Here is a 25,668-nt window from a genome sequence, read left to right on the forward strand (position 1 = left end):
ATTTTGATAAAAATGTAGAGTATTTACTGTTTGATGCATCTTAAATTCATTAAGAGAAGCATCTCTTTGTTGGCATGGTGTGCAAACTGGAAAGAATTTTCCATCTCGGGTATTGTCCTCAGCATTAAACCTCAGTTAAAAAAAAAAAAAAAAAAAAAAAATGGAAGTTCTTCCTAAAATAGCATTTGTATAGCTTAAAGGTAGTACATTTATATGAACTCAATTACTGTTTGCAGATATATTTATTATCAGATAAATAACAGATAGTTTATTTCTGTATAATTTAATATAAGAAATGACTTATAAAGAACTAATACTTTAAAAACTCTTTATTTTTCTTGTGTTTCATTGGTTAAGTTTGTAGTTTGAGGTAACAATTCTGGTAAAACTTGTAAAAGATTGTTTTCCTTTGTAAGAAAGAATTTCTAACAAAAAAAATTATATAGGCTTGATATAAATGCATTAATTGTGAAATAACATTAGTGAAAAATTAAATTTGTTCTTACAAGAAATTAAGATTCTATGTTAATGGCTGTGGTCGATGCAATTTAGATTTTAATAAACTCAGAAACATTTTTAAAATGAAGTCTTATTTTGTGACAGAACCTTTTACAGGCTACATTACAAAAAAATAAATTGACATTTTTTTCAAAGTTATATATGTATATAAAAAACAGTTTCTAATTAGTCTATGTTCTAAAAATAATTTTCTAATTGCTTAAATTCTTTCTTCACTGTAGGTTTAACTTAAGAGTTGTGCATGCTATAATTTTTTTTGATAGAATATGCTGTTTTGGCCAATTCCTTTCAAATCTATACAAGTTCAAAATATCTTTGTATACTCTTTCTTTCCTTCTTTCTATTCAGTTTGAAGCATTGTGCTCAACATGAGTTGAACAAAGAAATCTTCACAAAAGATAAAAATTGGACTATATCCATGAAATTAAAAAGAATAAAAAGCAATAAAAATTCAACAAGAACTTCTTCTATCTATGCTTTACATATTACTCTAATATTAATATATTTATTAATTCTTTAAAATGTGTGATTAGTCTTTGAATTTTTTTTTTTTTTTTTTTTTTACATAGATTGTGTATTCTAAGCCAACTGGAATGTTCATTAATGGCATTGTGCGTGAATATGAAAACAAATTTAATGAGTCTTTACCTAATGGCTGGATGGATATATTAAGGCAGAGCTCTGTTGTAATTATGGAAGAAGTAGCTGTGTAAGTATTGTTAATTTGTATGATACTTTCTTTCATCATCATTTTTACTCTATCTCATCTCTACTAATTATGAAGATAATTATGTTTATGTCTGGATATATGTTGGTGCTCGATAGAATTTTCTCTGCAGTCAGCAAAATGATTTCTCTGCAGTCAGTTTGCAAAATGATTTCTAGTATATTTTGAAAAAAAGAGATTAACTGCATTTAAGATTAATTTTGTTTATAAAAAAATGAGATATATATATTCTTCTTTCATTTTAATTATTAAAAAAAAAACCTCTTTTCATACTTTTACACCAAGGAAAGTGGGTTGATTTTAATTCTAAGAGCTTGGTGGTGTTTATTAATGAAACCTGTGCTGTGTATGTTTGTGTGTGCCTGTATTTTTTTATTTTTCAATTTTAGCAAGGAAAATCATATGTAGCTAAAAATAATTTATAGTTTACATTAGAAAAAAGAAAAATCAATTTCCTTCCTTTCTACAAACAAAATTTATTCATAGTTAAACCTATAAAAGATTGGATGTATCACAATATAGATGAAAGAAACCTATTGTCTCATAATCAATAGTTGTAAGAAAGGATTCAAAAAGAGTTGGTTTAAAAAGTAATCCCCATCCTTAAACATTTTCATAAATTACCTGAATAAATCATGTATTTTTCTTTTGACAGATTTTTACTAATTTTATTTTCAGAAAATTTGGTAAAGTGCCCGATGGAACAAATTTTATTGTAAAAGTAAATAAGAATTCATCTGGAAGCACTACACCTTCTGAAGCATCTGTAAGTTTCTTTATATTTTCTTTTCTGCTCAGTTGCCAAAGAAGAAATATGAACTTGAATCTCTATTTAATAGTTTCATTTTTCCATTTAAATCTTTACAACAGTTAGTAAATAGAAATTTATAAATTAAATTATTAAAATGAAAAAGGAACAAAGACTAAAAAACTTATTGATATGAACGCATATATTGATGCAAGAATTTCAGATGCAATGTGAGAATATTTACACTCTTGCAAAGAAAAATATGATGTATGTCTCCCCCCCCCCCCCCCTCCTTTCTTTATTGGTTCTTTACGAATTTTTTTTTAACCATCTGTGATTCTCACTATAGTGTTGTTATTGCTTTTCATAACATTGTGATATAGCTTGCTTTGTATGATATTTAATAATTGTAATGTGCCTTCGTGAACATAGAGAAAAGTACGCAGTTCTGTAAATTTAGAATTAAAGTAAGTTCTATATGTTTGGTTTAAAAAAGTTTTATTTTTTTAAACTTAGGAAGACGCTATTGACTCTCCGAGATCAGAATGCTTTAAAAATATTACACAGAAAATTAAATTTTCTGTTGAAAAGCCTCAGTCTCACAATTGCTTTTTTCAAAGGAGCTAACCATTGCTTTGGGGGAATTTTCCTTATTTTTTTATTCCATAAAACAGATATCTGGACCTGCAAAGTTCAATCCACCAACTCATATTTCAGTAATGGATTATTTTAAAAAAAGTCTGCAATTATTTCAAATTTAGTTATACAGATTTGCATTTTTATCAATAAATAATAATTTCAATTTATGTCTTGTATTTTTCAATTTTAAAATTCAATAATTCTTAAACTTTATGTTTTTAAATGATGTGGGGGTATAAAATGTACTCTTTATGTGAAAAGAATTGTTTTACTTTTTATTATATATTGCGCTTTCATACAACTGATATTTTCTATATCATAAATGCAAATTCTTTTATGTTTCTTTTAAAAAAACGTTTTTCAGGCTTAAGTCCAATGCATGTTTTTGCTTAAGTACAAGGAATGCATTTCTTTGATGGTTAAGTAAAAATTTCATTTTATGGAAAGTAAATGTTATTAACAATCAAGATTCTGCAGAAAATGGGGTTAAATGGTAAAATTCCCGAAAAGAAAGTTTGTTGAAGAGACTCTACTATATTTATAGATTTTACTATACTTAATTCAATAATTAAGAATGAATTTTATTTGTTTGTTTAATCATATAGATGATAATGTGATACTTTGTTTAAAATTACTGTAGGGAATTTTATTTATAAAATTATTATGATTTTATTATTTAGAGCAAAGTCAATGCTGAACTATTAGACCTTGATAATGGTGATTTTTCATCAAAAGATGATTTTGAAGACTTTTATCAACCCCAAGTTCCTGAATTAACTATTCCAGATGGAAATGAGTGGGCAGTGTATATTACAAACACTTCAAGTGCTTTGGCTGCTCGTTTAATTGATCATGATGTAAGTATAGGATTTAAAAGTTTTTTAACAATTTTATCAAGGAAATATTTTAAAACTAGAGTTTAAATGATGTTTTAAATTGTCATTTCTGTATGTGTAAGTATATTTAAATTTTACTTTGAATTCTCTTAGTTGTTTGCTTTATTTATTTATTTACAATGCTTGATTTAATATTGGAAGATTTGGAATAGTAATGGTGAAAGCTTTGATTTAATTGTATAAAATATTAATAATCCTGTAATAATCATATTTTGTAGATTGTAAATTACAGGATTTACTTTTATAAAAAGCAAGTTGAATATTAATTTTTGTGTTATGTTTCAATGTAAATGCTTAAAAGTTATTCAATATTTATTTGAACATTTTTGGGTAGGGGGGATGCTATTTTTTGGAAACTAAATTTTTATTTGTAATATGAAAAACATGTTAATGGATGTGTTATTTATGTATTTTTCCATTAATCAACATTCTCTACGCAATACTTTATTTCAGTTTTTGTTCCCTTATTTATTCAGAAATGCCTGTAACTTTGAAGCACCTGATTCTTTTGATCTTATAATTTTAGGCTTAAGTAATAAATAAATAAATGTTGAAAAAATTAACTTCTACAGTGAATAAAATCTACAACTTTTATGATGAATCAAATTTTTGATATCTTAAGAATAGTTTATTTTCAGATTATTTAGAAGATATGTATATATAAATTATTTGTTTTTAAATAGAATATGAGACAGATAAATTAATAATAGGATAATCGGACCAATTTAGTGGCTTAAGGTTTAATTGCTATAATCTTATTTTAAAATAACTATATTATTATTTATTCTAAGGGCTTAGTTGAAATTAATTCTTTTTGACCATCACCTTGATTTTGATATCAATGAAAATTCAGCACAAACTTAAAAGTTATATATTAACTGCTTGTTAATTTGTTATTTTCTACTAGTTTGATATTTAGTATTCCGCCTGCGCACAAATGCAGCCATAATATTTAAGGTTTTTATCTTATCAATTCATTTTTTGTTAAAAACATTTCTTTTTATTTCATTATTTCCTGCTTATGTTACAACATTTTGTTATTTTGATTATTCATTTATGTGAGTAATTGAAATATAAATTCTCTAATTGTTTATGAGATATTTTATGGGAAAGTTTTTCTTCTTAAAATCAACAGTTTTGAAAATCTATGTAAATGAAATACCAGAATATATTATTTTGGAATTTGTATTCGTAAAGTGTTGATTTAAATCTTTCAATTATTTTGCTAAAAAAATATTTAAATTTCTAGGCTGACTTCTATAATATGTCGAAAGCAATGTCTGCATTCTATGATTCTCAAACATTGCCAGTTCAAGTTGTCTATGAAAGACATTTGTATGCAGCTGTGGGAGAATGCATTAATGATGAGTTAGTGATGCACAGAGTTCTTGTCAACAGAGTCTTTGATAATGATATTGTAAGTTATCTAGATTTGCTATTAAATAAAAAAATTTGACATTAAATGTATTTTTTTTAATATAAGAATTTTTACTTTCAGTTTTTCGAAGTTTATAGAAAGTAATATAATTGTCAAAAAATTTGAATTTGAGTTTGTGATGAGTTTTTACCTTTAACCTTTTCCAAGAGTTTAGAAAACACAGAGTTGTGTTCATGACAAAGATAATTCAAAATGATGCGAGCTAGATGGATGAAATTGAATTATGTTCGTTATGCCAATTTTGTAGATTTCTATCAAATTTTCAACCAAATTCATTCAGAGGAAGTCTGTCTGTTCAACTATTTGAATACAAAATAATTACGTAGAAAGAGATTGATAGCAATGACAAGTATAGCAAATATAATATGTGATTTTGTGACTAAAACTGTAGCTCTCTGTCAAATTTTAATTTTAATCATTTGGAAAGAAAAAAAAAACATGTCTAAAACACAAATTCCATTTTTGAATGCTATTAACCATGTACCAAAAGCATCAGCAAGGACTACACTATAGATTCAGTAAAAATGCTAAATTAACATCAAAAATCAATATTTTTTAACTGTTATTCGGAGCCCTTGCTGAATATTTGAAATTTTATGTGGAGTGAGGGGAATGATATCTTTATTAGAAAGTATGCAATAACATTTTGGTGAAGACCGCCTCTGCTCATTATAAGTTGACATGCTATCTATTAATTGTGGCATACATGATGAAAAAATGGTTCAAAGGCTCTATAGAGTAGATGTTGGATTTAGAACCAAATTTTCTATTCTTGGGTTATATATATAATAAGGAAAAATTGTTCAAATTTTTTATTATATCATTGAAAAATTTTTCATCAATAATTTTAAAGCATATCATTATACAAAAATCATTTTCAATATAAAAAACTAAAAGAATTGTTCATTGATACAAGTGATTTCTGTGTAATTTGTGTTCTAATTTTAAGTGTTTGATAATATTTTTAAATATACTGTACAATAATTCTTTGAATAGTGTTAGTTACTGTATACTCACACACATTATGATGACATTAAATACATTTTTTTTTGTGTGCATGTGATTATTAAATCAATGTAAATTTTTAAACTAGATAAAGGTAAATATATCATATCTAATTATTTTAATTTTAAATTTGTTTATTGATTGATTTTATTATTATTATTATTATTTGAATATTGTCATGCTGTAGTGTTTTGAACTAGACATTCAAATTTTTTAAATTTGTTTTGTTTGAAAAACTGTAAATGTTCTTTTGTTTTATTCCTTTTAAGGTTGAGTGCTACTTTGTTGATGAAGGGACATTTGGTGAAATCCCTAAATCTGATTTACAAGAATTGCATGAAGATTTCTTGATGGTACCTTACCAAGTATGTTTTTCTTTCTCTCCTTCTCTTATTATATTGAACTTATTCCCATGAAACTTAGATTATTATTACTTTTTTTTACTTCCTTTCTACTGATATTTGACTCATCAATCAAAAATTAAGTAATAAATTTTCATGATTTTTTTTATTTGCTTTGGATTTTTGTGTGTTTACTATACAGGTTATTTAATTCTTCTAATTTATTGTTTTCAAGTTAAATCAGTATTCTTATGTACAAAAGCAAAATGTATATGGGTATTCCATTACTCCTTCAAGGAAAATAAGATGCATATGATTATTTTGAAAGGAAAATATTTATGTGTTAATTCTTGATTTATTAAAATATTACTGATTTTTATAGTACTAATTCATGAATCATAATTTAAAATAAATTATCCCAATAGATATTTTACATGTCTTTATTAATCCATTTATATAACTTTTTAAAAACATGTTTCAAAGTTAAGCTACTGTAAAGATCTTAGTATATAGATGAATCTTACTAGAGAAAGCTCCTTTTGTTCTCCATATCTTGAACATATGAGGTGGTGATAGGAAAGTTCTGATAGTTTGGAATATAGTGTACAAGCACTTGTCCTTTATTTTGGTGATCAAAAACTTAAATTTTGAGAACAGAAACTTGCATTTGCTCTTGAAAGACTCACTGTGTATTAAAGTCTGTGTATTGTTCATTTTTTATTGTCTTAGTTTTGCCACTTGTTTCCAATGAGCTTGTAAGTTCCTTTAAAATACTGTGTCAGTGATTTCTTAAGTGCTTTATTTCAGAATAACAATATCTCCATTTGAAGTTATAAAAACTTTTATCATTAATTTTTTAAAAATTATTTATAACTTATATTTATGGTATATAGCTTGTAACTTTATGCCCTTGTTCCACAATGGTCATGAACTGGATTCAGCTAAAATCTTAACTGAAATATTAATCAGAGCTCTTCATAGTAGACATGTATAGTTTCTGAAGTTAAAAACTTTGCACTTCTTAAAAGAATAGCATTTATATCCTAATTTATAAATATCTATGTAATAATTTCAAATTATCTGCATTCTTAGATAATTATTTTGCAGATAACTGTTTTATAATCACTTAAAATCAGGCTTTACTATGATTTCTAAGCTGTGTTGATTCTTGGTTCTCGTGTTCTTCATTCTGCATATAAACAAAATAAATACCTTCGGTTGTTGTTTATGTTAAAATTTAAGGGACAATACCTTCTGAATTTATATAAGTTCTTAGTACATTTTTTCAGTAACTGTTTTTGTTTGGTTTAAGGCAATGTTTTGTCATTTCTCTTGGAAAGAAATCTTGATTATGGATAATTATTGAACCCCCCCCTTAAGAGTATGAGGAATAAAAATTATTGTTAAAAAAAAAAACCTCATCTTCTCTTTAATCAAAAAGATATTTTACATGTCTATATGAAATCAGTTTTACTACTTCATAGATAATATTATTTATGATAAAAGATGGCTTAGTAAAAAGTCACTGCATCACTTAATGGAAAATTTTGGATATATAATATGCGTACTATGAATGAATTAAAAAAACAACAACGTATTTTTGTTGAGAGTATCTGTTAAAAGAAATACATCATTTCATGCTAATACTACTTTATAAGTATATAATGGTGAGTTTTTATTGTCGTTCATCATATGGAATTTCTAGATTTGAATAATATTTGGAATTTTTCTCTTTTGCATTTTAATAATTCAGCATGATTTTTTTTAGGCAGTTTACTTTTCCTTGGAAGGCCTTGATGATTTTGAGCCATATATGCAACCAGAACATTTAGAATCTTTGTTATACAAAACATTTATTGCTGTGGTCAAAAGGTAATATTTTAGTAAAATTCATCAAATTCGCTGCATAATTGCTTAGTTATTTATAATTAAATTTGTACATTTCTAAGGATACACCCATGTTTTAAATATTATTCTGCTGTTTTTGAAGGAGGGTAATCCAATTATTTGTTTTTAAAAATTAAACTTTGCCATTATTTCCTTTCCCCCCCCTTCATTATGACATCCCACTCCGTGAAAAAATATACTGAAAACATTGTTATGAGCATTGGAATTTTTTAAAAAAAATTTAACTTGTATGGTATTTAATTTTGAAATCATTTAACTTTTTTCTAATTACTTACTACTGTAAAATGTATATTAAAAAATTAATTCATTACAGATCATGTTCATCAATCGAAGAATTCTTGCCGGATGATCCTGGAGTTCATCATATTGTGTACTCAGTTTTATTGTACGATACCAGTGATAATGAAAATGATATCTGCATTAATGATTTTGTAAAAAAATTGCTGATACATTCTCTTGAATGTAAATTTCCAAAGGTAGGATTTCATATTTTAATTATATGGAATTCTTACTTATAAAAAAAAAATCAAGATCTTAATAAATATTATTCAACAGCTTTTATAAAACAGTGATACTTTGTACTATAATGCATTAGTAAATATTGTATAACAATTTGGAAAAGACCAGTATATTTTTTCATAATGCATTAAGTAGGCCTATTATGTCTTAAAGCAGTATTATATTATGTGCTTCAAAAGCTACATTCCAATTGTAAAATAGCACAAAAAATTAATTAAAATATGTAATTAGGAAAAGTTTTTAGTTTTTTATTTTATCAGTACATAAACTGATTGTTTTGTCTTATTTTTATCATTTATTTCAAATATTAATGATCTGTAATATAGAACTTAGAATTAAATAATATCAAGATATCTGACTAGAATTAAAATGAATTTGTAATGTACACTTTAACTTTTGAATTGTGTGAAAAGAATAAAATTTCTACCATACAATTAATACTAAATTATTGGTTTGCATACTTTTCCATGTGTAATGAAATTCTGCTATAATCTATCCAGTTGTTAGATTTCTTGATTCTTTGGTGAATTTTACACATTTTGTTATAGTTCAATGTTATATTTTTGGTCTGCAAGATTAATAAACATTCTTTTTTTAATATTGATTAATATATACTGATTATTAATTAATTATTATTAATTTAATATATACTGAGAAATATTTTTCATGTATGCTTTAGGAATTGGAATTTTTGTCTAACATCTATTCTTTAATTTTTATTCATTACTAGCCCGGTGTATCATCCAGAGGATATTTAACTCATGTTACCAAAACTGGAGAAATTTATCTTAGGTTCTTACATCCAGAAAATAGTTGGCTCGAAATTGAACTTCAAAAACATTCCAAAAAATTTGAAGTAAATTTTTATGCAATCACTCTTTGATTTTTATTTTGTTTGATTGTTTAGCTATGGTATATAGTTATACACTTTCTTTTAAAAGTCTCTTTTTATACTAGTCAGTGTCTAATTTTTTAAGGGAAAATAAACAGTAAAGATTGAAAATATATTTTTTGCCTGCCATGTTAAATATAAAATTGTACTTGTTGCAAATAATAATTTCATAATATTTGCCATACAGGTAGTTCACTCTTATTGTAATTCTTGATCATTATTAAAAATATTTCTTTCATGTACTTTTAATGGGAAAAATATTTTAAAAGATGTAAAGAAATAGATTTTGTATTGTTTGAGTGCTAAATGCAATGCTGAAAAAAAAAAAAAAAATTTTTTTAATAGAGATTAAATTTTAAATAGTTTCCAGGGTCTGTCTGTTATTTTTAATAAAATATTTTTGGCACTTAATATTTTAAACAGAAAAAAAACCCAAAAAACTTTTATATGAACTAAGAATTGCTGAATTACAAAAGTTTGAATTTCATCATTTTAAGCCATTTGGTAGCTGTCTTGAGCCAAGCACTGCATATTGATTGGCTATTTTCCTCATATCAGCTATTGAAATGATATAAAATTGTGATTGTCAATACTACTTGTATTTTTAATGTTAAGGTGTCAAGGATTTTTTACTAAGGATCAACAGGGACAGAGAATATGTAAAAAGTTTCCAATTGTTTTCTTTAGAAATATATTTATTGACTCAAATAGCATAAAATAAAATCCTTTCCATCATTTTAAAGTTTTTTTCAACTGGAAATGATATTCTATGGAATGGTGTTCTGTGATCCTAATGCTTAGAAATAGTTTTTCTGCTTTGATATATAAACACAAGGGGGTTATCTTTAAAGAACAGTGGATATTTTTAAAGTCCTTTCATATGAATTTAAGTTTCACCAAGATTCCAAGAAAGCTTCCTTTAGAAGTTTTAGATGCAACTGATGGTCATTGCTTTCATAAAAAAAAATTGCATTTGCTTGTTGCTGAACTTTGAAAAACCAAATACTGAAGTATACAAATTATTTTATTCCTGAATGTAGAAATTAATCTGTCGAGTAAAAATAGAAATTCATTTTCAAGGTTTGTATAAATGTGTACTAAGAAGGAATTCTGCATTTCTCTGAATATCCATAATTTCATTATTTAAATAACACTAGCAGCCTTTGAAGACCAACTGGTTCACAAGAATTATAGGTTTTGTTTGACATCAGTTAAACATTTTATGCATAACTTGATGGTCATTATTTTAAAAGCTTTGCACCTAATCTATTTATTGTATAAATGAACTTTTCTTATGTAGCAAAATCCCATTGTTCTCATCCTTATAGTATCATTAAAAACATGGCAAAGTGGTTAACCTATCTTTTAATCCTTGTTGGTTTTTCATGAAACTGTAACTTCATTTTTCCTCATGTAAACTGTAATATTGATAAACAGAATAGCTATCAGTGATGGATGAAACTTGTATAATTGAATTTTTGATGAAACATTGAACACAGATTGAATTTCATAGCAACTTTGAAATGTATTGTTAAAAACAATGCATTTAAAAAAATTTATCAATATTCAGGAATAACTGCATGGAAAATTTGGGAACATTAAAAGTACATTTTTTTAAAATTATGAGAAAGTTATTTTTGTACAGTTTTTTGGAAGTTATCTCTGTAAATGTTGAAATCTTGCTAAATTTGTATCAATTTTTTTTTCTTGCTGAATTAATTAAAAAATTGTTCGAAGATGCATAATTTCACTCCAAAATTTAAGTAGGCCAAGCTTGGTGTCTCTAGGGCAAATGGTCTGGCCTGTAAAGTGCCAACAGGCAGACATATACTTTCCTTGATTGTTTGTTCGAAACGTTTGAGGAAATTTAATGAATCATTCACATTAAAATTGATGAAAAAAATTAGTTATTTACAATATTTCTTCCAATATCTACTATTTGTGCTTTTTTTTTTTTTTTTTTTTTTTTTTTTTTTGCACATTATACATTTTACTATTTTAATCATGTGTGATTCCTTTCTCTTTTTTAAACCAGTACAGAAAAGAAACTATATTTTCCTATTCTAGCAGTTACTGTTTTAATTATTTCTCTGAATTTCCATTTTAATTTCTGGTTTATTAATATCACTGAATCTTAATTGGATTTATATGTTAGCATTAAACTCTGCATACTTTTTTGAATACATTCATCTTTGTAGCTATTTGAATATATTTTTATATTTTAATCTACAGCAATCATGTCAGGGAGATATTAGATTGGAGCCTGGAAAAATGTATGCTGCTAAATATCCTGTAGATGGAAAATGGTATAGGGCACAAGTTTCCAATAGTACTAGCATTGTTACAGATCCACAGATGGTATATATTTCTTTTTCCATTATTTAATTATTTTATTAATTCATATTCAAAAAGTAATTGTGAAATAAGTTTATTGTAAATATTTTTTATGTATTTAAATTAAAATATTCATTTTTAATATCCCTATGATTCTAATTCAAATCAATTTCTGTAAATGATCTATTTATGTAAATTGTTGTTCTTGTGGTTATTTCTAATGGCACTTATAGCCTGCTGATGAAGTCAGCCATTTTAAGCCAAGAGAGCGCCTTTTGTTTCAGTAATACTATCTAGAGCCAAGAGTGCAACTTAGCTACTCATGCGTCACAACCCTTTTTACGGGGCGGGCTTCATTCATGCATTTCATTCACTCGTCCACAGATCGTAATTTAGACCTGAATCAGAAAACGGTCACCTCTGAAGCAGTACCCCCAGTAGTATTGTCTCAACCTGGAGGACTTTGTGGCCATGACAGATTTATACGTTCACCAGCCACCACATACACTAGGAGTCTTTGGCAGGCAGAGTTCGAACTCACAACCCAAGAGATGTGAATCCAATGCCCTATCAACCAGGCTATCTTGGTCCCTATGTAAATTTTATATACTGTCAGTGAATTTGGGCAAAAGTTTTTGTTTATATGTTTTTTCACTAATTGATTGTGTGAAAAAAAAAATTTCATTGAAAATATCGAATTTTATTTGTTTATTAATTATGGAATTATGTGTTACAAAATTCAAGTTATATTAGTAACTGAATGCAAAAGATAGTTATTTTAAATGAGAGGGGAAGATCACATCTGCATTTATTTAACAAAATTAAAATTCTCACTAAAATATTTTTACAGGATTTTTATCAAATAGTATTTTTCTTCCAATGGTGAAATACACATTTAAACCGACTAAACTGGTAGAACCATGTTTTGAAATTTTTCACCATTTATTTTCTTTACATTATTTGTTCAATAAGTACTGTATATTTTCAATTAGAATAAATAAATCATATGATACATTAATGTGATTTTATATGTTAGGTTGAAGTAATATTCATTGATTATGGTCATCCAAGTCTTGTTAAAAAATCTGAAGTATGTGAATTAGAACCCTATAGTGAATTTTTGGCATCACTTGGACCACAGGTATTCATTTATTCCTTTGATTATAAATTAAGATATTACTGAAAGAAAATTATTGCCATTAATATTTTAATTACTTATAAAGAAATGAAGGTATTACTGGCAATAATTTTCTTCCTGTTTCTTTTCTTTCAGTAATAGGTCCGTAACACTTTGGTTACTTATAAAGTAACCAAGGTGTTACCGACCTATAAAGTATTGTCTATTGTTAATTGCAGTGTTCTTAATAATAATTTATATGGAAGTAATTTTTCTTGAACGCATTGAATTATTTTCAATGTGGAATAGAACAAACATTAATAACTAATTGCTTTCATTTCTCTATACAGCTTTAAATTTGCTACAGCATATATGCAAATTTCGAATTAAAGAATAAAATATATGAACATCAGTATCTTTAATAAGCTTTCATTTGTGATCATGTTTTCAGTGCTACAATAGTATAATAATTTGCAATATGCTTGATCTAGATTATAAATAATTTAAATACATTGTAATGTTTTTAATAATACATCTAAAGTATTTCGTATAATTGATGAACACTATGATCTATATTAGTTTTGTATATAGATATTTAAATTATTTAAAAAATATTTGAGATATTTAAAATATAATAATATTAAAATTAAATTAAGCCATTAAACGTGGAAAGATCAAATTCGACTTTGACATAATGGCGTCTAGAATAAGTGTGTATATGTTTAAATCGTTATTCTTTTAATTTAAAGTATTGCAATGCAGTGCAAAATCCATTTACACTAACTTGTTCTCTATTAATTTACCTGGAATAATTTGCAAGTCTTGCTTATTATAGTGATGATTTTATATTCCTTGAACTCTGTGTTCCTTTTAAATTATATAATCTTGTTCTGAAATTGATTACAGCAATGTCTTATCAGTTCAGGACATATAATCTGTATTTAATATTCTGTCAAAATTAACTACACTAATTGCACCTTCTTTCCAATTAATAGATCAATTGATTTTAGAGATCTGTAAAAAGTCTGTAAGCGGATTTGGTTATATGGATATGCTTTTGTAAAACATTAAATTTGCTACTTTGATAATTTTTGTTTCTGAATTTCCTTAAAGCAAAAGCTTGTTTAGATAGATATAAGGTAGAGTATTTACTTCAAGGTAGACCTAAAGATATTTTCTATACCATTAGAGACTAGCGTATATTTAATAATTGGAAAATTACACTGAATAATGTAAAAAATTATATTTTATTGTTTAAATTAATAAATGTCTTCTGAAATAAATATATCTAATTTTTATGCAGTTAAAATTGTCATACTTAATATTTTGTAATTTATATATATAAATAAAAAGAGAAAAATCTGCATTTTTGGGATTAAAAACTATCAAAGCTATGGAGCTTCAAATTTTATCATTTTATTCTAATCAGTGTAGCATGAAGTACTGCAATTGGATTACCTTATCTTTCTCAAGACAGCCTTTGAAATAGTCTAGAATAGTTATATTCAAAGTCTTATAACTTGGTCAGTAGAATCTCTTTTGCTTGAAACGTCAAGGAAGTTTTACTGAATTTCACATCTAAGATTGAAAGATTATAGTATATAGATTTTGTAATTTTTTATGGTAATATAGTTATTGATTCAAACATTGTAAAATTAATTTGTTTCATCATTGAGAATATTTTTCTGTCTGCACTTTTTGGAATTGGCTTTTGGTCCATGATTAGAATGGACAGCCTTATGTGTAAATTGTATTTGTAACTTACTATGCTCCAACTCTGCGTAATGCTTTTGATTCATGGAATAAAGGACTGTTAATATCATTGTATAAGGATCAGCTTATCCTAATAATTTTAATGCGAGTCATAATAAGCATCGTATTTATTAAAAAAATAATCTTGCTATTTTAAATATTGCTGTTATCAATGTTGTTCCAAGTATTGTAAACACATTTGATTAATATTTATCATTTATTTATCCTTATATTTTATTTAGGCTATTAATTGTGAGTTGCACAATGCTTTGCCATCGCCGAACAATAAATGGACTGTGGCTGCTAGTGTGAAGCTCATAGAACTTGCTCCTTTCAATGAAGAGCTTATTGTGAGAGTATGTATAATAAGATTTAGATGTTTGAATTCTTTCCTTTCCTTTTTGATTTCTTGTCACTTTTCATATAATTGGAAAACCTATCATTTTAATATTACAAATTATAATCTTAGATGGGAAAATAGGTTATTAAAGTTTATTTTGATTGATTCCTTCTGTTACAATGAATCTAGTGCAGATAATGTATCAAAAGGATTAAACATGTAAAACATGTAGTATATTGTTATTTGAAATCGTTTATAATATGCGATGCATTACATTCATTGGCAAGAACTACTATGATTCTTTTCAGCCATGAATTAACAATTTAAATGTTATAATCTTTATTGGTTAGTTCAATATATGATTGGTAAGATTCCAAATTGGATGGGCCTTTTTTGTATTACGCATATTTATTACAACCACTACTTGTGTGTTTATCATATATAATCTAGTTATGCAAAATTTTTTATGGATTATTTTAACAGTCAGACAACAATTCAAAATTTGTATCTACTCATTACTAAACTAATATTTAATAGCAAATGTTAACATACTGCTATTTATCTGAGATATTTGCTTTTATAATTTGAGATACTTCTTTTGAAAAAGTATTAATATTATATGTTTGGTTACTTAATTACTTTTCATCTGCATGATAGAAATAATAACAAATATATTAAAATGAGGTTTACTGAAAATTTTGTTTTGTTCCAAATATCAGCCAGAATAGGTATACATCTTGTAGATTGCCCTTTTATAAAGTAGAACTTTGATGTTTCGAATAGCTTTAATGAGAGCTCATTGGTAATTTGAATGTTTTTTCTCTGATATCTTCAGTTTTCTGTGAGAATATTATTAAAATATCTATAAAATGTATTTTAATTTTTAATTTGTAACTATAATTAAAAATTGTAAATAGTTTTTTTCATTTCTGATTTCTCCTGTTTATTAAATATACTCATATCTCGTTTCCATAGTATCTGTTTTTTACAGGAAATTATTTATTGTGCAATTGTTTTTATTATTCTGTGTATTGTCAAATAATTAAAATTACTTTCTTAGTTATTTATATAATTATTTTTAAGATTATTAAATTTTTAAATAAAAAATATATTAAAATTGTTAAATAATAAAAAGAAATCAGAAATCATTACTGCCATTTTTGGAATAAAAACTTTTTGTTGTTTTTTAAGTCTCACTTTAATAATTTGAATATTTTTATAAATAGAATTTTTATTATGGTCCTCATTTATAAAACAGCCAAGTCCCACTACATTCAAACTTCAACTTATAAAGTCTTATGTCTCGATTTCTTAATAAAATAATATTAGTCACCTTCAACAAAATAAAATAAGATTAGCCACCTTCAACAATCAACTGTTCATTTAAAATCTGTTTATTTAAAATAAACACTGCTGGAATCTTGCAATTTTTATTCCATAAGAAACAATGATACTTAGATACATCATAAACAGCCTACTACTCTCATCACTGTACATTTTTAGGAAAATCGCAAACACCTTACTCCACTTTGCATTCTCTGTGAGGAAAAATCTTGACAGAGTTTCTGAGTCACAACATTAATAAAATATTGAATCTACTGATTTCATTAATTTTTTTTCCCCTTCTATAAGCTAAATGACCCAAGGGCAAGTATATCATAAAGGCCAACCATGCCATCTGCTTCCATTTTGAAGAGATATTACAAAATAATTCTTGCACAAAATCCCAACTTCCATAGTATGCACATTTCACCAATTTTTGATCTGTAATTAATTTCATTACCTTGTTGATATAGCTAATCAATTAGAATACTCTATCATTACTATACAATCATACTTTAAAATAGTACTTTTGTATTGATAAGATTTATTTCACCAAAATTGGCAGACATGACAAATATCATAAAATGTCTTTAATATGATCATTGTAGATGGTATAATTATTATCGTCGTATGACATCATAGATGGCTAGTATTAATATGATTAATTTAGTCACATCAGTCAATTTTTATGAATTATTACATATTTTAATAAATAATAGTTTAATTATAATTAAAAGTTATTTTAAATTGTACCTTCACATTAATGAAAAGGGTATTCTGGTAATTTATCTATACTCAAAAGTAACAAATCTTTCAAATTTATGACGAAATTTGGTGAAAGTCCTGCCACTGTGCTTAAGAGCATTGTCAAAGTTTTATTTTGCAATATCTCTGAAAGAAGTGAAATCTTTAGAATGGTTGCTAGGAAAATAAGTTGAGATGTTCTGCACAAAGAATATACAGAAAAGAAGCATTTCTTGATTCATGTGGAAATTTAAAAATGTTATATGGGGAAAGGCAGGCGACCCTTGATGACAAATCTAGATGTCACAAAACTACATTGAACATGTCACAAAAAGTGGTGAAATTGAATATAGTCATAGTTACATAATTGGTTTGTTTGGATTTTCTTATTATTTAAAATTGGTAAAACTAAATTGAATGTTTCCCAAAATTTATTATTATTTTGAATTGAAAGGTCTAATAAAAATAATGTTTTTAAACTGAAAAAAAAATTAATGCCACATAATTATTTTAATGAATTGTCATGTTCAATGCAGTTTTGAAAAAGTCTGAAAAATTACGTGATTGGTATAAAATAGTTAAAATCAGTGACAAAAATATAAAATAAGACTTTGAACAAACTTTTGTCTTTAAATGATATAGTTGAACTTTTATTTTTTATTTTATGAAATTGTGAATTATTTTGCATCTTTGATTATTAATATGCCATCGCAACATTTTTTTATGTGCTTTCAAACTTTTAAAGGGTAAAATATATTTACTATAAAATGCTTAGAGTTGAATTTTAACTGTTTATCTATAATGTTAAAAATTAATAATATTTATTTTAGGTAATCATTGAAGGAGACAGTAAATCTCTTCCTAAAGTTAGTTTGCACAAACGAATTTATAATAAAGAGGATTCCTTTATCATATCCATCAATGAAACTCTTGCCAGCAGATTGTAAGTACTTATTGAAAAATTAAATATTTATTTTGTATTTTAACTGGCATTTGAATTGTGTTATTTAAATGTTGCTAAATTATTAATTTACCATTCTGTTGTGATTGTAGAAAATGCTTGATTGAATAACAGTTCATTTTAATAACAACAATCATTATATAGTATTTTAATTAGATTATCTGATTGTTATATTTTTGTTTGTTTGTATGTGTAAAAGAAAAATCAAAACCCCTTTTAAATTATGAAAACTAAGTGCATATTGAACCTGTGATTGAAAAACACAACAATATTGTGTATATCTTGGAAGAAGAGAAAAGGAGGAAAGAGGATATTCTTAAAAGAAAGTTTGATATTAAAAAAAATATTAATCTAGTTTTTATAATTAAAAACTGTTTCATATGTGAATTCTTTTTATTTTGTGGAAATCAATAATTTTATCCTAAAATTAACATACATAATGTATAGCAAAAATTAAGTATTATATGTATTTCTAAGGAGCAGTTTTTAGACAGTGTATATGCTTAAATAGTTTAAAATTTATATTTTTCAGCATTTTACTTATATTGCTATATTTATATTTTATGTGAATATGTGGGATTTATGATATAACAGGTCTGAAAAAGTAACTAATTACAAAAATTTAATATTTCTGAATTTGGATTCATTTTAAATTTGCTGTTTAAGCTACTATATCCAAATATTGTAATTTCTTTATTTTAGGGATGCATCTGTTACAGAACCTGTGGCTGCTGCCAAAGTTCCCACACAATTGAATCTTCATCACAATGTAGGTTCTCATTTATCTAAAGGTTCGAGCATGTCTGATTTTGTACCAAGAGTAGCAACACCTGTTGAAGAAAGTCTAATCAATTCCATCAGAAAAACAAGTGTATCCACTCCATCTAATGAGTAGGTTCAATTGAAATGATTAATTAACATTGTATTTCTTTTCTGCAGAGTGAATGTACTCAACTATTCAGAGTAAGTTTTATTCAGTTTACATATGTACAGAGCTACCAGGAGGACAAGAGGATATAAATAGCTCAAATATCAATCTTAGAAGTTACCAAGGAAATAAAGCATTTGTGTGCTTTTGTGATTTTTTAAAGGAAAATTGCGGGGGGGGGGGGGTGAAAAAAGGTACCCAAGCACCATTTTGCAGTTGGAAAGCCACTGATGATTTGGAATAAAAAAAAAAAAAATATTGTATCCTGAACCCTAGCCCCTGCTGCCACAGAGCATACAGTACACTTTTACTGTTAGACTTTTAATGCTAGTATTCAAAACTTAATGTCACATGAAAGATGAAGTCGTAAGTACTCCATTACATTAAATGCTGGCTCGCACTTCTCTCCTAGTATAAAATTATCTGTCAAAATATCTTATTTCATATCAGCTTATTCTCCTGATATTTTATTTCATATCAGCTTATTCTCCTGATATTTTATTTCATATCAGCTTATTCCCCCCTCAAATGGAGAATTTGCTGAAAGAAGCAATTTTCAAATTCTTAAGAAATGTACCAACAAAGACATTAGAAAAAAAATGACAAAAAGGAGCTGACTGGTGGAAGAATATTTATACCTCTGAATGAGCGATAGCAAACATTAATAATTTCACAGAGCAGTTACTTTAAAGGAAGTACAAAAACATTTTGTATCTATATTCATTTTTTCATAATTCAATCATTCCTGGAACTTTTTTAACATATTAGTGTAATTTTTAATTGCTGACACTCATTATTGCTTCACTATTAAATTCCTTTATATTTAATTTAATGTTGAAAGTTTCATTTATTGTATTTTTATCTAAATCCTACAACTTAAATCTTAGAATAAAAACAAATAAGTCATGCTAGTTTCATCCCAACTTAGAACAATAAAACCTGCTGCTGTGGAGAAATATTGCCCCATCCCTTTTTCCCTAACAATTGCTCTTTAATATTAAACAAATTGAGGACCATTCTTGTAAGCTCAGCAAGCTTGAATACATTTTTCAATCTCTATAATATTAATTGAACGGCAGGAGAAGGTTTAGAACTCCTTATATTGTTAGCAGAATGTGTTAATAATTTTAATTTAACATTTTTTTTAAACATCATAGAAGATAAATTACATTTTGGCAGCTGTTTAAGGAACATTTCTCACATGCTGATGCTGATAACTGATGAATGTTTTGCTTACGTTTCTTTTTGAAATAAATTTATTTAAACTTGATATAAAATGTAAAATTACCTAACTGAATCGAAATTGAAAATTTATACACCACAATTTTAATTTGAAAAAAGGATTCCTCTTGCCCATTTATATGGTAGAGTATTTCCAAACTTTTTACGGTTACCAATTTATAAGAATCTAAAATATAATATAGCTTTGAGGATTTTTATGAAGAATTATTATTATTATTTTAATGAATATCTTAATGTTTTATTTAGTGGTATTGATTGGTTAATGACTCCTGAAAATATAAAAAGCCCCGATGCTTACGACGATGAATCTCCTGCTCCTCTTAATCCACCAGTGGTTCCAAATAAAGGAGAGATATTTGATGTGTATGTAACTATGGCTGCTACACCTCAAAATTTTGTGGTAATTTTTATTATTATTATTATTTGGATAGATTATATTTCATTTTGTTGCAAATTTAATTTAGTCTGTTTTGCCCTTGTAACATTTCATTCATAATTTTCTCTAAATATTTTAGTAAAATTAATTTTGTCTCAAAAGGAATAAAAAATTATCTTCTTGTTTGTATGTTATATAATTTGATTCATATATTGAATCAGGGAATTATATATTTAAGTTTGATAGTACATATAAAATATAAGGAATTATCTCATAATAATAAAGATGAATGAGTGTTTGTTGGCTCACTACAAGCCAGACCATTTGACCTAGAACAACCTAATTTCTCTTTATGTACTGAATTTTTTTATTATTATTGTTTTCTGATGTCAGATCTATATTATGGCTAGGTTCAACCATTAAAATCTGCACCCCAAATGACTGAGCTGATGAGACAAATGAATCAGTTTTATTCCATAGAGGTAATATAATTTTTTTTCATATAATATATATTGGCTGGTAGAATTGTAATTTTGGTATGCTAAAAAATTAAACATCTCTTATTAAACTATAAAATTCTTATAAAAATATTATATTGCAGATCAAAATAAGTCCTTAATGTATTCGAGAATATGTAGAGATTATTATAATATTTGTCTTGCATAATACCCCCCACACGCACACCTTCTGGAATATCATTTGATTTCAATTTAATTTTTTAATAACATACTTTTCTTTAAATATGTATCAATTTAATATACCATGAGTAAAAAAAAAAAAAAAATGTTTATTTGGAGGTAAATCAGCATATATAAAAAAAAATAATTCAACAATTCTGAAACCTCTTAAATTGTTTAAAATATGAAAATGCCAATTGAAACTAGTATTATTCAGTAACATTAGAAAAATATCAAAATCTATAATGAAAATGGAATGATACTAAAATTTTTATACTAATTTTCCTGTTGCTTTTAATTTGTATAACAGATTTCTCATTGTTTCCTTATTACAATTTAATGGAACTCAATTGCATTGAACATTCCATTTTTCTTATGTATGAATTAGATTTAAATAGATTAAGAAGAGAAAAAAATTTAAAATGTTTTCATTTCATTCTTATCTTCTTTTCATGTAACTTTAGATACTTGTGACAATCTGCTAATTTTTCTCAATATTCTGCTGTTGAATTTGCATGTGAAAATGTAGATTAGCTGCATCATGACTTTAAATAAGAGAAACTTTGACTTTGTTTTTTTTAACATCTGAAGGAAGAACGTAGTCACATTGAAGAAGTAGAAGTAATGCTAAATATAGTTCAACTTTTAGTAATTGAAGCATGGCAATTGCAAAAAATATCTTGGTCAGTAAATCCATTTCCTTTGTATTGATAAACTTAACTACTGCAGAATATGGATAAATATTTCACCATGTAATCCTGATAGCTGATGAACACTTCCCCTATTGTATTCTATTTTCATTAAATGATTATTCATCTGAAAGTTATTTTTGAGAATCTGTTGATAACAAATCATTTCAGCAGTTCCATAGATTTTTGTTTGTATGTTACGGCAAATAAGTTATGACATTGAATAGATTTTGTGATGATAAATAGTGATGCCCCCCCCCCCCCGATAATCCTTGCAAGTTTTGTTTGATGGAATTTCTTCTGGTGTATTAATATTCTAAAGAAACTTGTTTGAGCTAAATAATAAAATAATTTCATACCAAATAAAAAAAAAAACTGTATATTGTGGAATCACCTACAAATTAATGATAGTGTGTACAAAAATAATCAAATCATGTAACCAGATAGTAAAGTATTATCTGCAGTCAAATTTGAACTGTCAAATTTTCAAGTATTATCTATAGTCAATTCTTTTCTGACTTTATGTCTAAGCTTGCTGTACTGTGCAGCTGCCAAATAATTTAGAAAATGTGAAGGCACGCCCCCCCCCCTTTCAGCTTGGGTTAAAATATATTCGGTTCTATCTGAGAGGTGCAAAAGTGGTAAGTAAATAGAAGGAACTGCAGAGCATGTTATATGCTTTATGGTCAAATTCTGCATTGAAGAAAATGTTCCATCTTTTGAAATTCATTACAGCAATTGTATGAGGTACAATTGCTGTCTTTAATTGATCTGTGAGTTTGAGTTGTGTCATTTTTCAGAAAGAATGGAGAGATATTCAAACTGTGGACATTGATGCCATTATCCAGATTATTTTGTAATGATGCACTGCCAACCAAAAGCATTATTAAAACAAACATTAGGATGATAACATAATGTTGTAAAAACTATGTTGATTCAGGATAAAAATAATTTGAAAACAGATGCATGCAAGTAATATTTGACATTATTATGTTTGAATATATATGTGTGTGTATTTGTCCAAATCATATTTGAGCTGCCTTGTTAAATGAGAAATTTTTTTTTAAATATACACAAGCTCGATAGCATCACTTATCTGTGATACTGTTTTAAATGAAAATATTGCAGATTGATATAAAAATCTATAATAAGATTTAAAGCAGTTAAATTCAAGTATAAAAACTTTTTTTATAATGTTTGTGATATATTATTTTGCCATTTAAACTATCCTTTAAGGAAATATTAAAATAATGTATTTATTTGAAATTTCTCTTCTTTTCCAGGAAAACTTAATCGATATGCATCCAACATTACTTAAGGAAAATGGGTATTATGCTGCTCTACATTCTCAAGATAATTCTTGGTATAGAGTTCAGTTATTGTCGGTCTCCCCTTCTGAACCTTATTTGGTCAGTAAAATCCCATTTGAAGTTAATATATCTTGAATACTGAGTATTATATATATTTTTATATTTAAAAAAAATATTTTTTGTTTTATCAAAAGGCCGCTGTTTATTATGTTGATTTTGGAGATATCAACACAGTGACTCTGCAAAATTTACAGAAGTTATGGAACCAATTCAGAAATCTTCCATGCCAGGCTATAAAAGCAACTCTTTCAGGTATTATTCACTTATAAAATTTCAAAATTTACTGCTCATTAAATTTTATTCTTTAATAGATGATTTGCTTGTCTTTTTTTTAGCTTGATTTTTTAAAATTCTTTTGTATTTATATTTAGAATATAAAATAATTAAATACCTACAAATGAAAAGCAGAAAAACTGTGTAATATATTTTTAAAATGTACAGATGTATAAAGTCAGAAGAAAGATTTTTTTAATTATTAATTTTAAGAGTAAATTTTTTTGAAATTATACTAAAGCAAAATGTGTGTGTGTGTGAGAGAGGGAGAGAGAGAGATCTGCTGCAATATGCGAACCATCTATTATAGTCTGTGTATTTTCTGTGGTTCAAGGTCATATTTTCTACCTCATTATGGGTTGTCTGGTGCCAGTAACACAGTAGAAAATGTGACCATGAACCACCCACAGAAAATACATAGACTATAAAAATTTTAAAAAAATACTGTAATACCTGCACTGTCAAACTGTATAAAGTAATTGGTATGCTGTACAATGTTAGAATTAATTGAAAAATATAAAATAATAATTATTTCCCTTTCATTGCTATCTTTTGATTTTTAAAAAAAAATTTTTTTTTTAAAACTCTTTATGCTTGTCAGAGGGGGAAAGGGTTAATAAAAAATAGAAAATAATAATAATTTTTTCTTTCATTGTTATCTTCTGATTTTTTTTAAACTGTCTTTCAAAACTTTCATTATATTTGTGACAAATGCAAATGCATTTACTGTATCATTCACTTGTTTACTTTCTCTTTAGGTGTGTTGCCAAAGGAAATGGATTGGAGAGCAGAGCATTGCATTCAGTTTAAAAATATGGTGACAGAGAAGATGTTTGTTGCAATTGTCCAAAACAAAGATTTGATCGATGAATCAGACTCATCCGTGAAAGTGGAACTCATCTTAATAGATACTAGTACTCCTGATAAAGATATCTATATTCATGAACTTCTGATTGAAAAAGAAATGGCCCGTCCAGCACCAATTAAATAATTACATAGATTATTAGACTTCTTTTTGAATTTAAAGCAATCAAAAAATATTTTATTTCCACTATGTCATATAAATTTGCTCATGTGCCTCATTGAATATTAACAGCATGGGTATAACTGCAAGATTCCTGATTGCAAATGCAACAATTCTTCAGAACCTATTGGTGATAAAGTTTGTCGAGCACTGTCACATCTAATGATTTATCTGTGATATTATGTAGATTTTTCCAATGTTAGCAATTTATCTTTGTTCTGGTATTGCTCTCTTTAGTCATCCTCATCTAGTATGGTTGTTTAACGCTCTATTTCTGTATGCTCATTTTAAATGTATCATTGTGGTTGTGTTAAAGCTTTGTTGTAAGCAAATTCCAAAGAGGTGTATTATGAACATATATAGAGATATTGTATTAAGAATTTTTTTTTTGTTAAAATTGTAGGCAACAATAAAATAAAACAAAAAAAAATAATTCTATGTTAGTCCAGAAAAATTCCATATGTGTTAACCTGATTGTTTGTATTTTGTTTCTCATTGTGGAGTTTTAAATATTAAAGATGTAATAAATACTTTTTATATTCAAAATGTAATTTCTATGCCTTTTTATTTGCAAATCTTCTCTTGTCTTTATTCTTTTAACATGATATTCATTATGTTGACTATGCTATTTTTAAATTCTACTATGTATATTGAAAAAAATCTTAAAATATTGCAAAGTTTAGTTTAGTTATATTAACGTCCTGTTTTAAAGCGACACTAGGGCTATTTGGGGTAATAATTTGTAACTTTGAACCGCGTTCAGATGACGAGGACGACACCTGTGTTGGCACCCCCTCGAAACTTCCATACTATACCAACAGGAGGACATTTGACCCCAGCGGATTTAACGTGCACCAGACCCGATTACACATCCGTGGACTCGGAT

General features: G+C 26.4%; 1 protein-coding gene across 2 annotated transcripts in view; it reads left to right on the forward strand.

Moving 5' to 3' along the window:
- Positions 1-25,314, forward strand: part of LOC129968926 (tudor domain-containing protein 7A-like) — a 47,790-nt gene extending 22,476 nt beyond the window's left edge. For both annotated transcript variants that reach the window (XM_056083273.1, XM_056083274.1), the window contains exons 9-26: positions 1,089-1,228; positions 1,925-2,012; positions 3,314-3,490; positions 4,779-4,946; positions 6,242-6,337; positions 8,082-8,185; positions 8,535-8,697; positions 9,471-9,596; positions 11,865-11,990; positions 13,003-13,107; positions 15,078-15,191; positions 18,073-18,185; positions 18,906-19,094; positions 20,620-20,773; positions 21,160-21,231; positions 23,399-23,524; positions 23,620-23,737; positions 24,517-25,314. In XM_056083273.1, coding sequence (XP_055939248.1) covers positions 1,089-1,228; positions 1,925-2,012; positions 3,314-3,490; positions 4,779-4,946; positions 6,242-6,337; positions 8,082-8,185; positions 8,535-8,697; positions 9,471-9,596; positions 11,865-11,990; positions 13,003-13,107; positions 15,078-15,191; positions 18,073-18,185; positions 18,906-19,094; positions 20,620-20,773; positions 21,160-21,231; positions 23,399-23,524; positions 23,620-23,737; positions 24,517-24,749 — 2,412 coding nt within the window. In that variant the 3' untranslated portion in view covers positions 24,750-25,314. The remainder of the gene's footprint in view (positions 1-1,088; positions 1,229-1,924; positions 2,013-3,313; positions 3,491-4,778; positions 4,947-6,241; positions 6,338-8,081; positions 8,186-8,534; positions 8,698-9,470; positions 9,597-11,864; positions 11,991-13,002; positions 13,108-15,077; positions 15,192-18,072; positions 18,186-18,905; positions 19,095-20,619; positions 20,774-21,159; positions 21,232-23,398; positions 23,525-23,619; positions 23,738-24,516) is intronic.
- The last annotated feature ends 354 nt before the right edge of the window (positions 25,315-25,668 follow it).

Source organism: Argiope bruennichi, chromosome 5, assembly GCF_947563725.1.
Source record: "Argiope bruennichi chromosome 5, qqArgBrue1.1, whole genome shotgun sequence".
Lineage (NCBI taxonomy): Eukaryota > Metazoa > Arthropoda > Arachnida > Araneae > Araneidae > Argiope > Argiope bruennichi.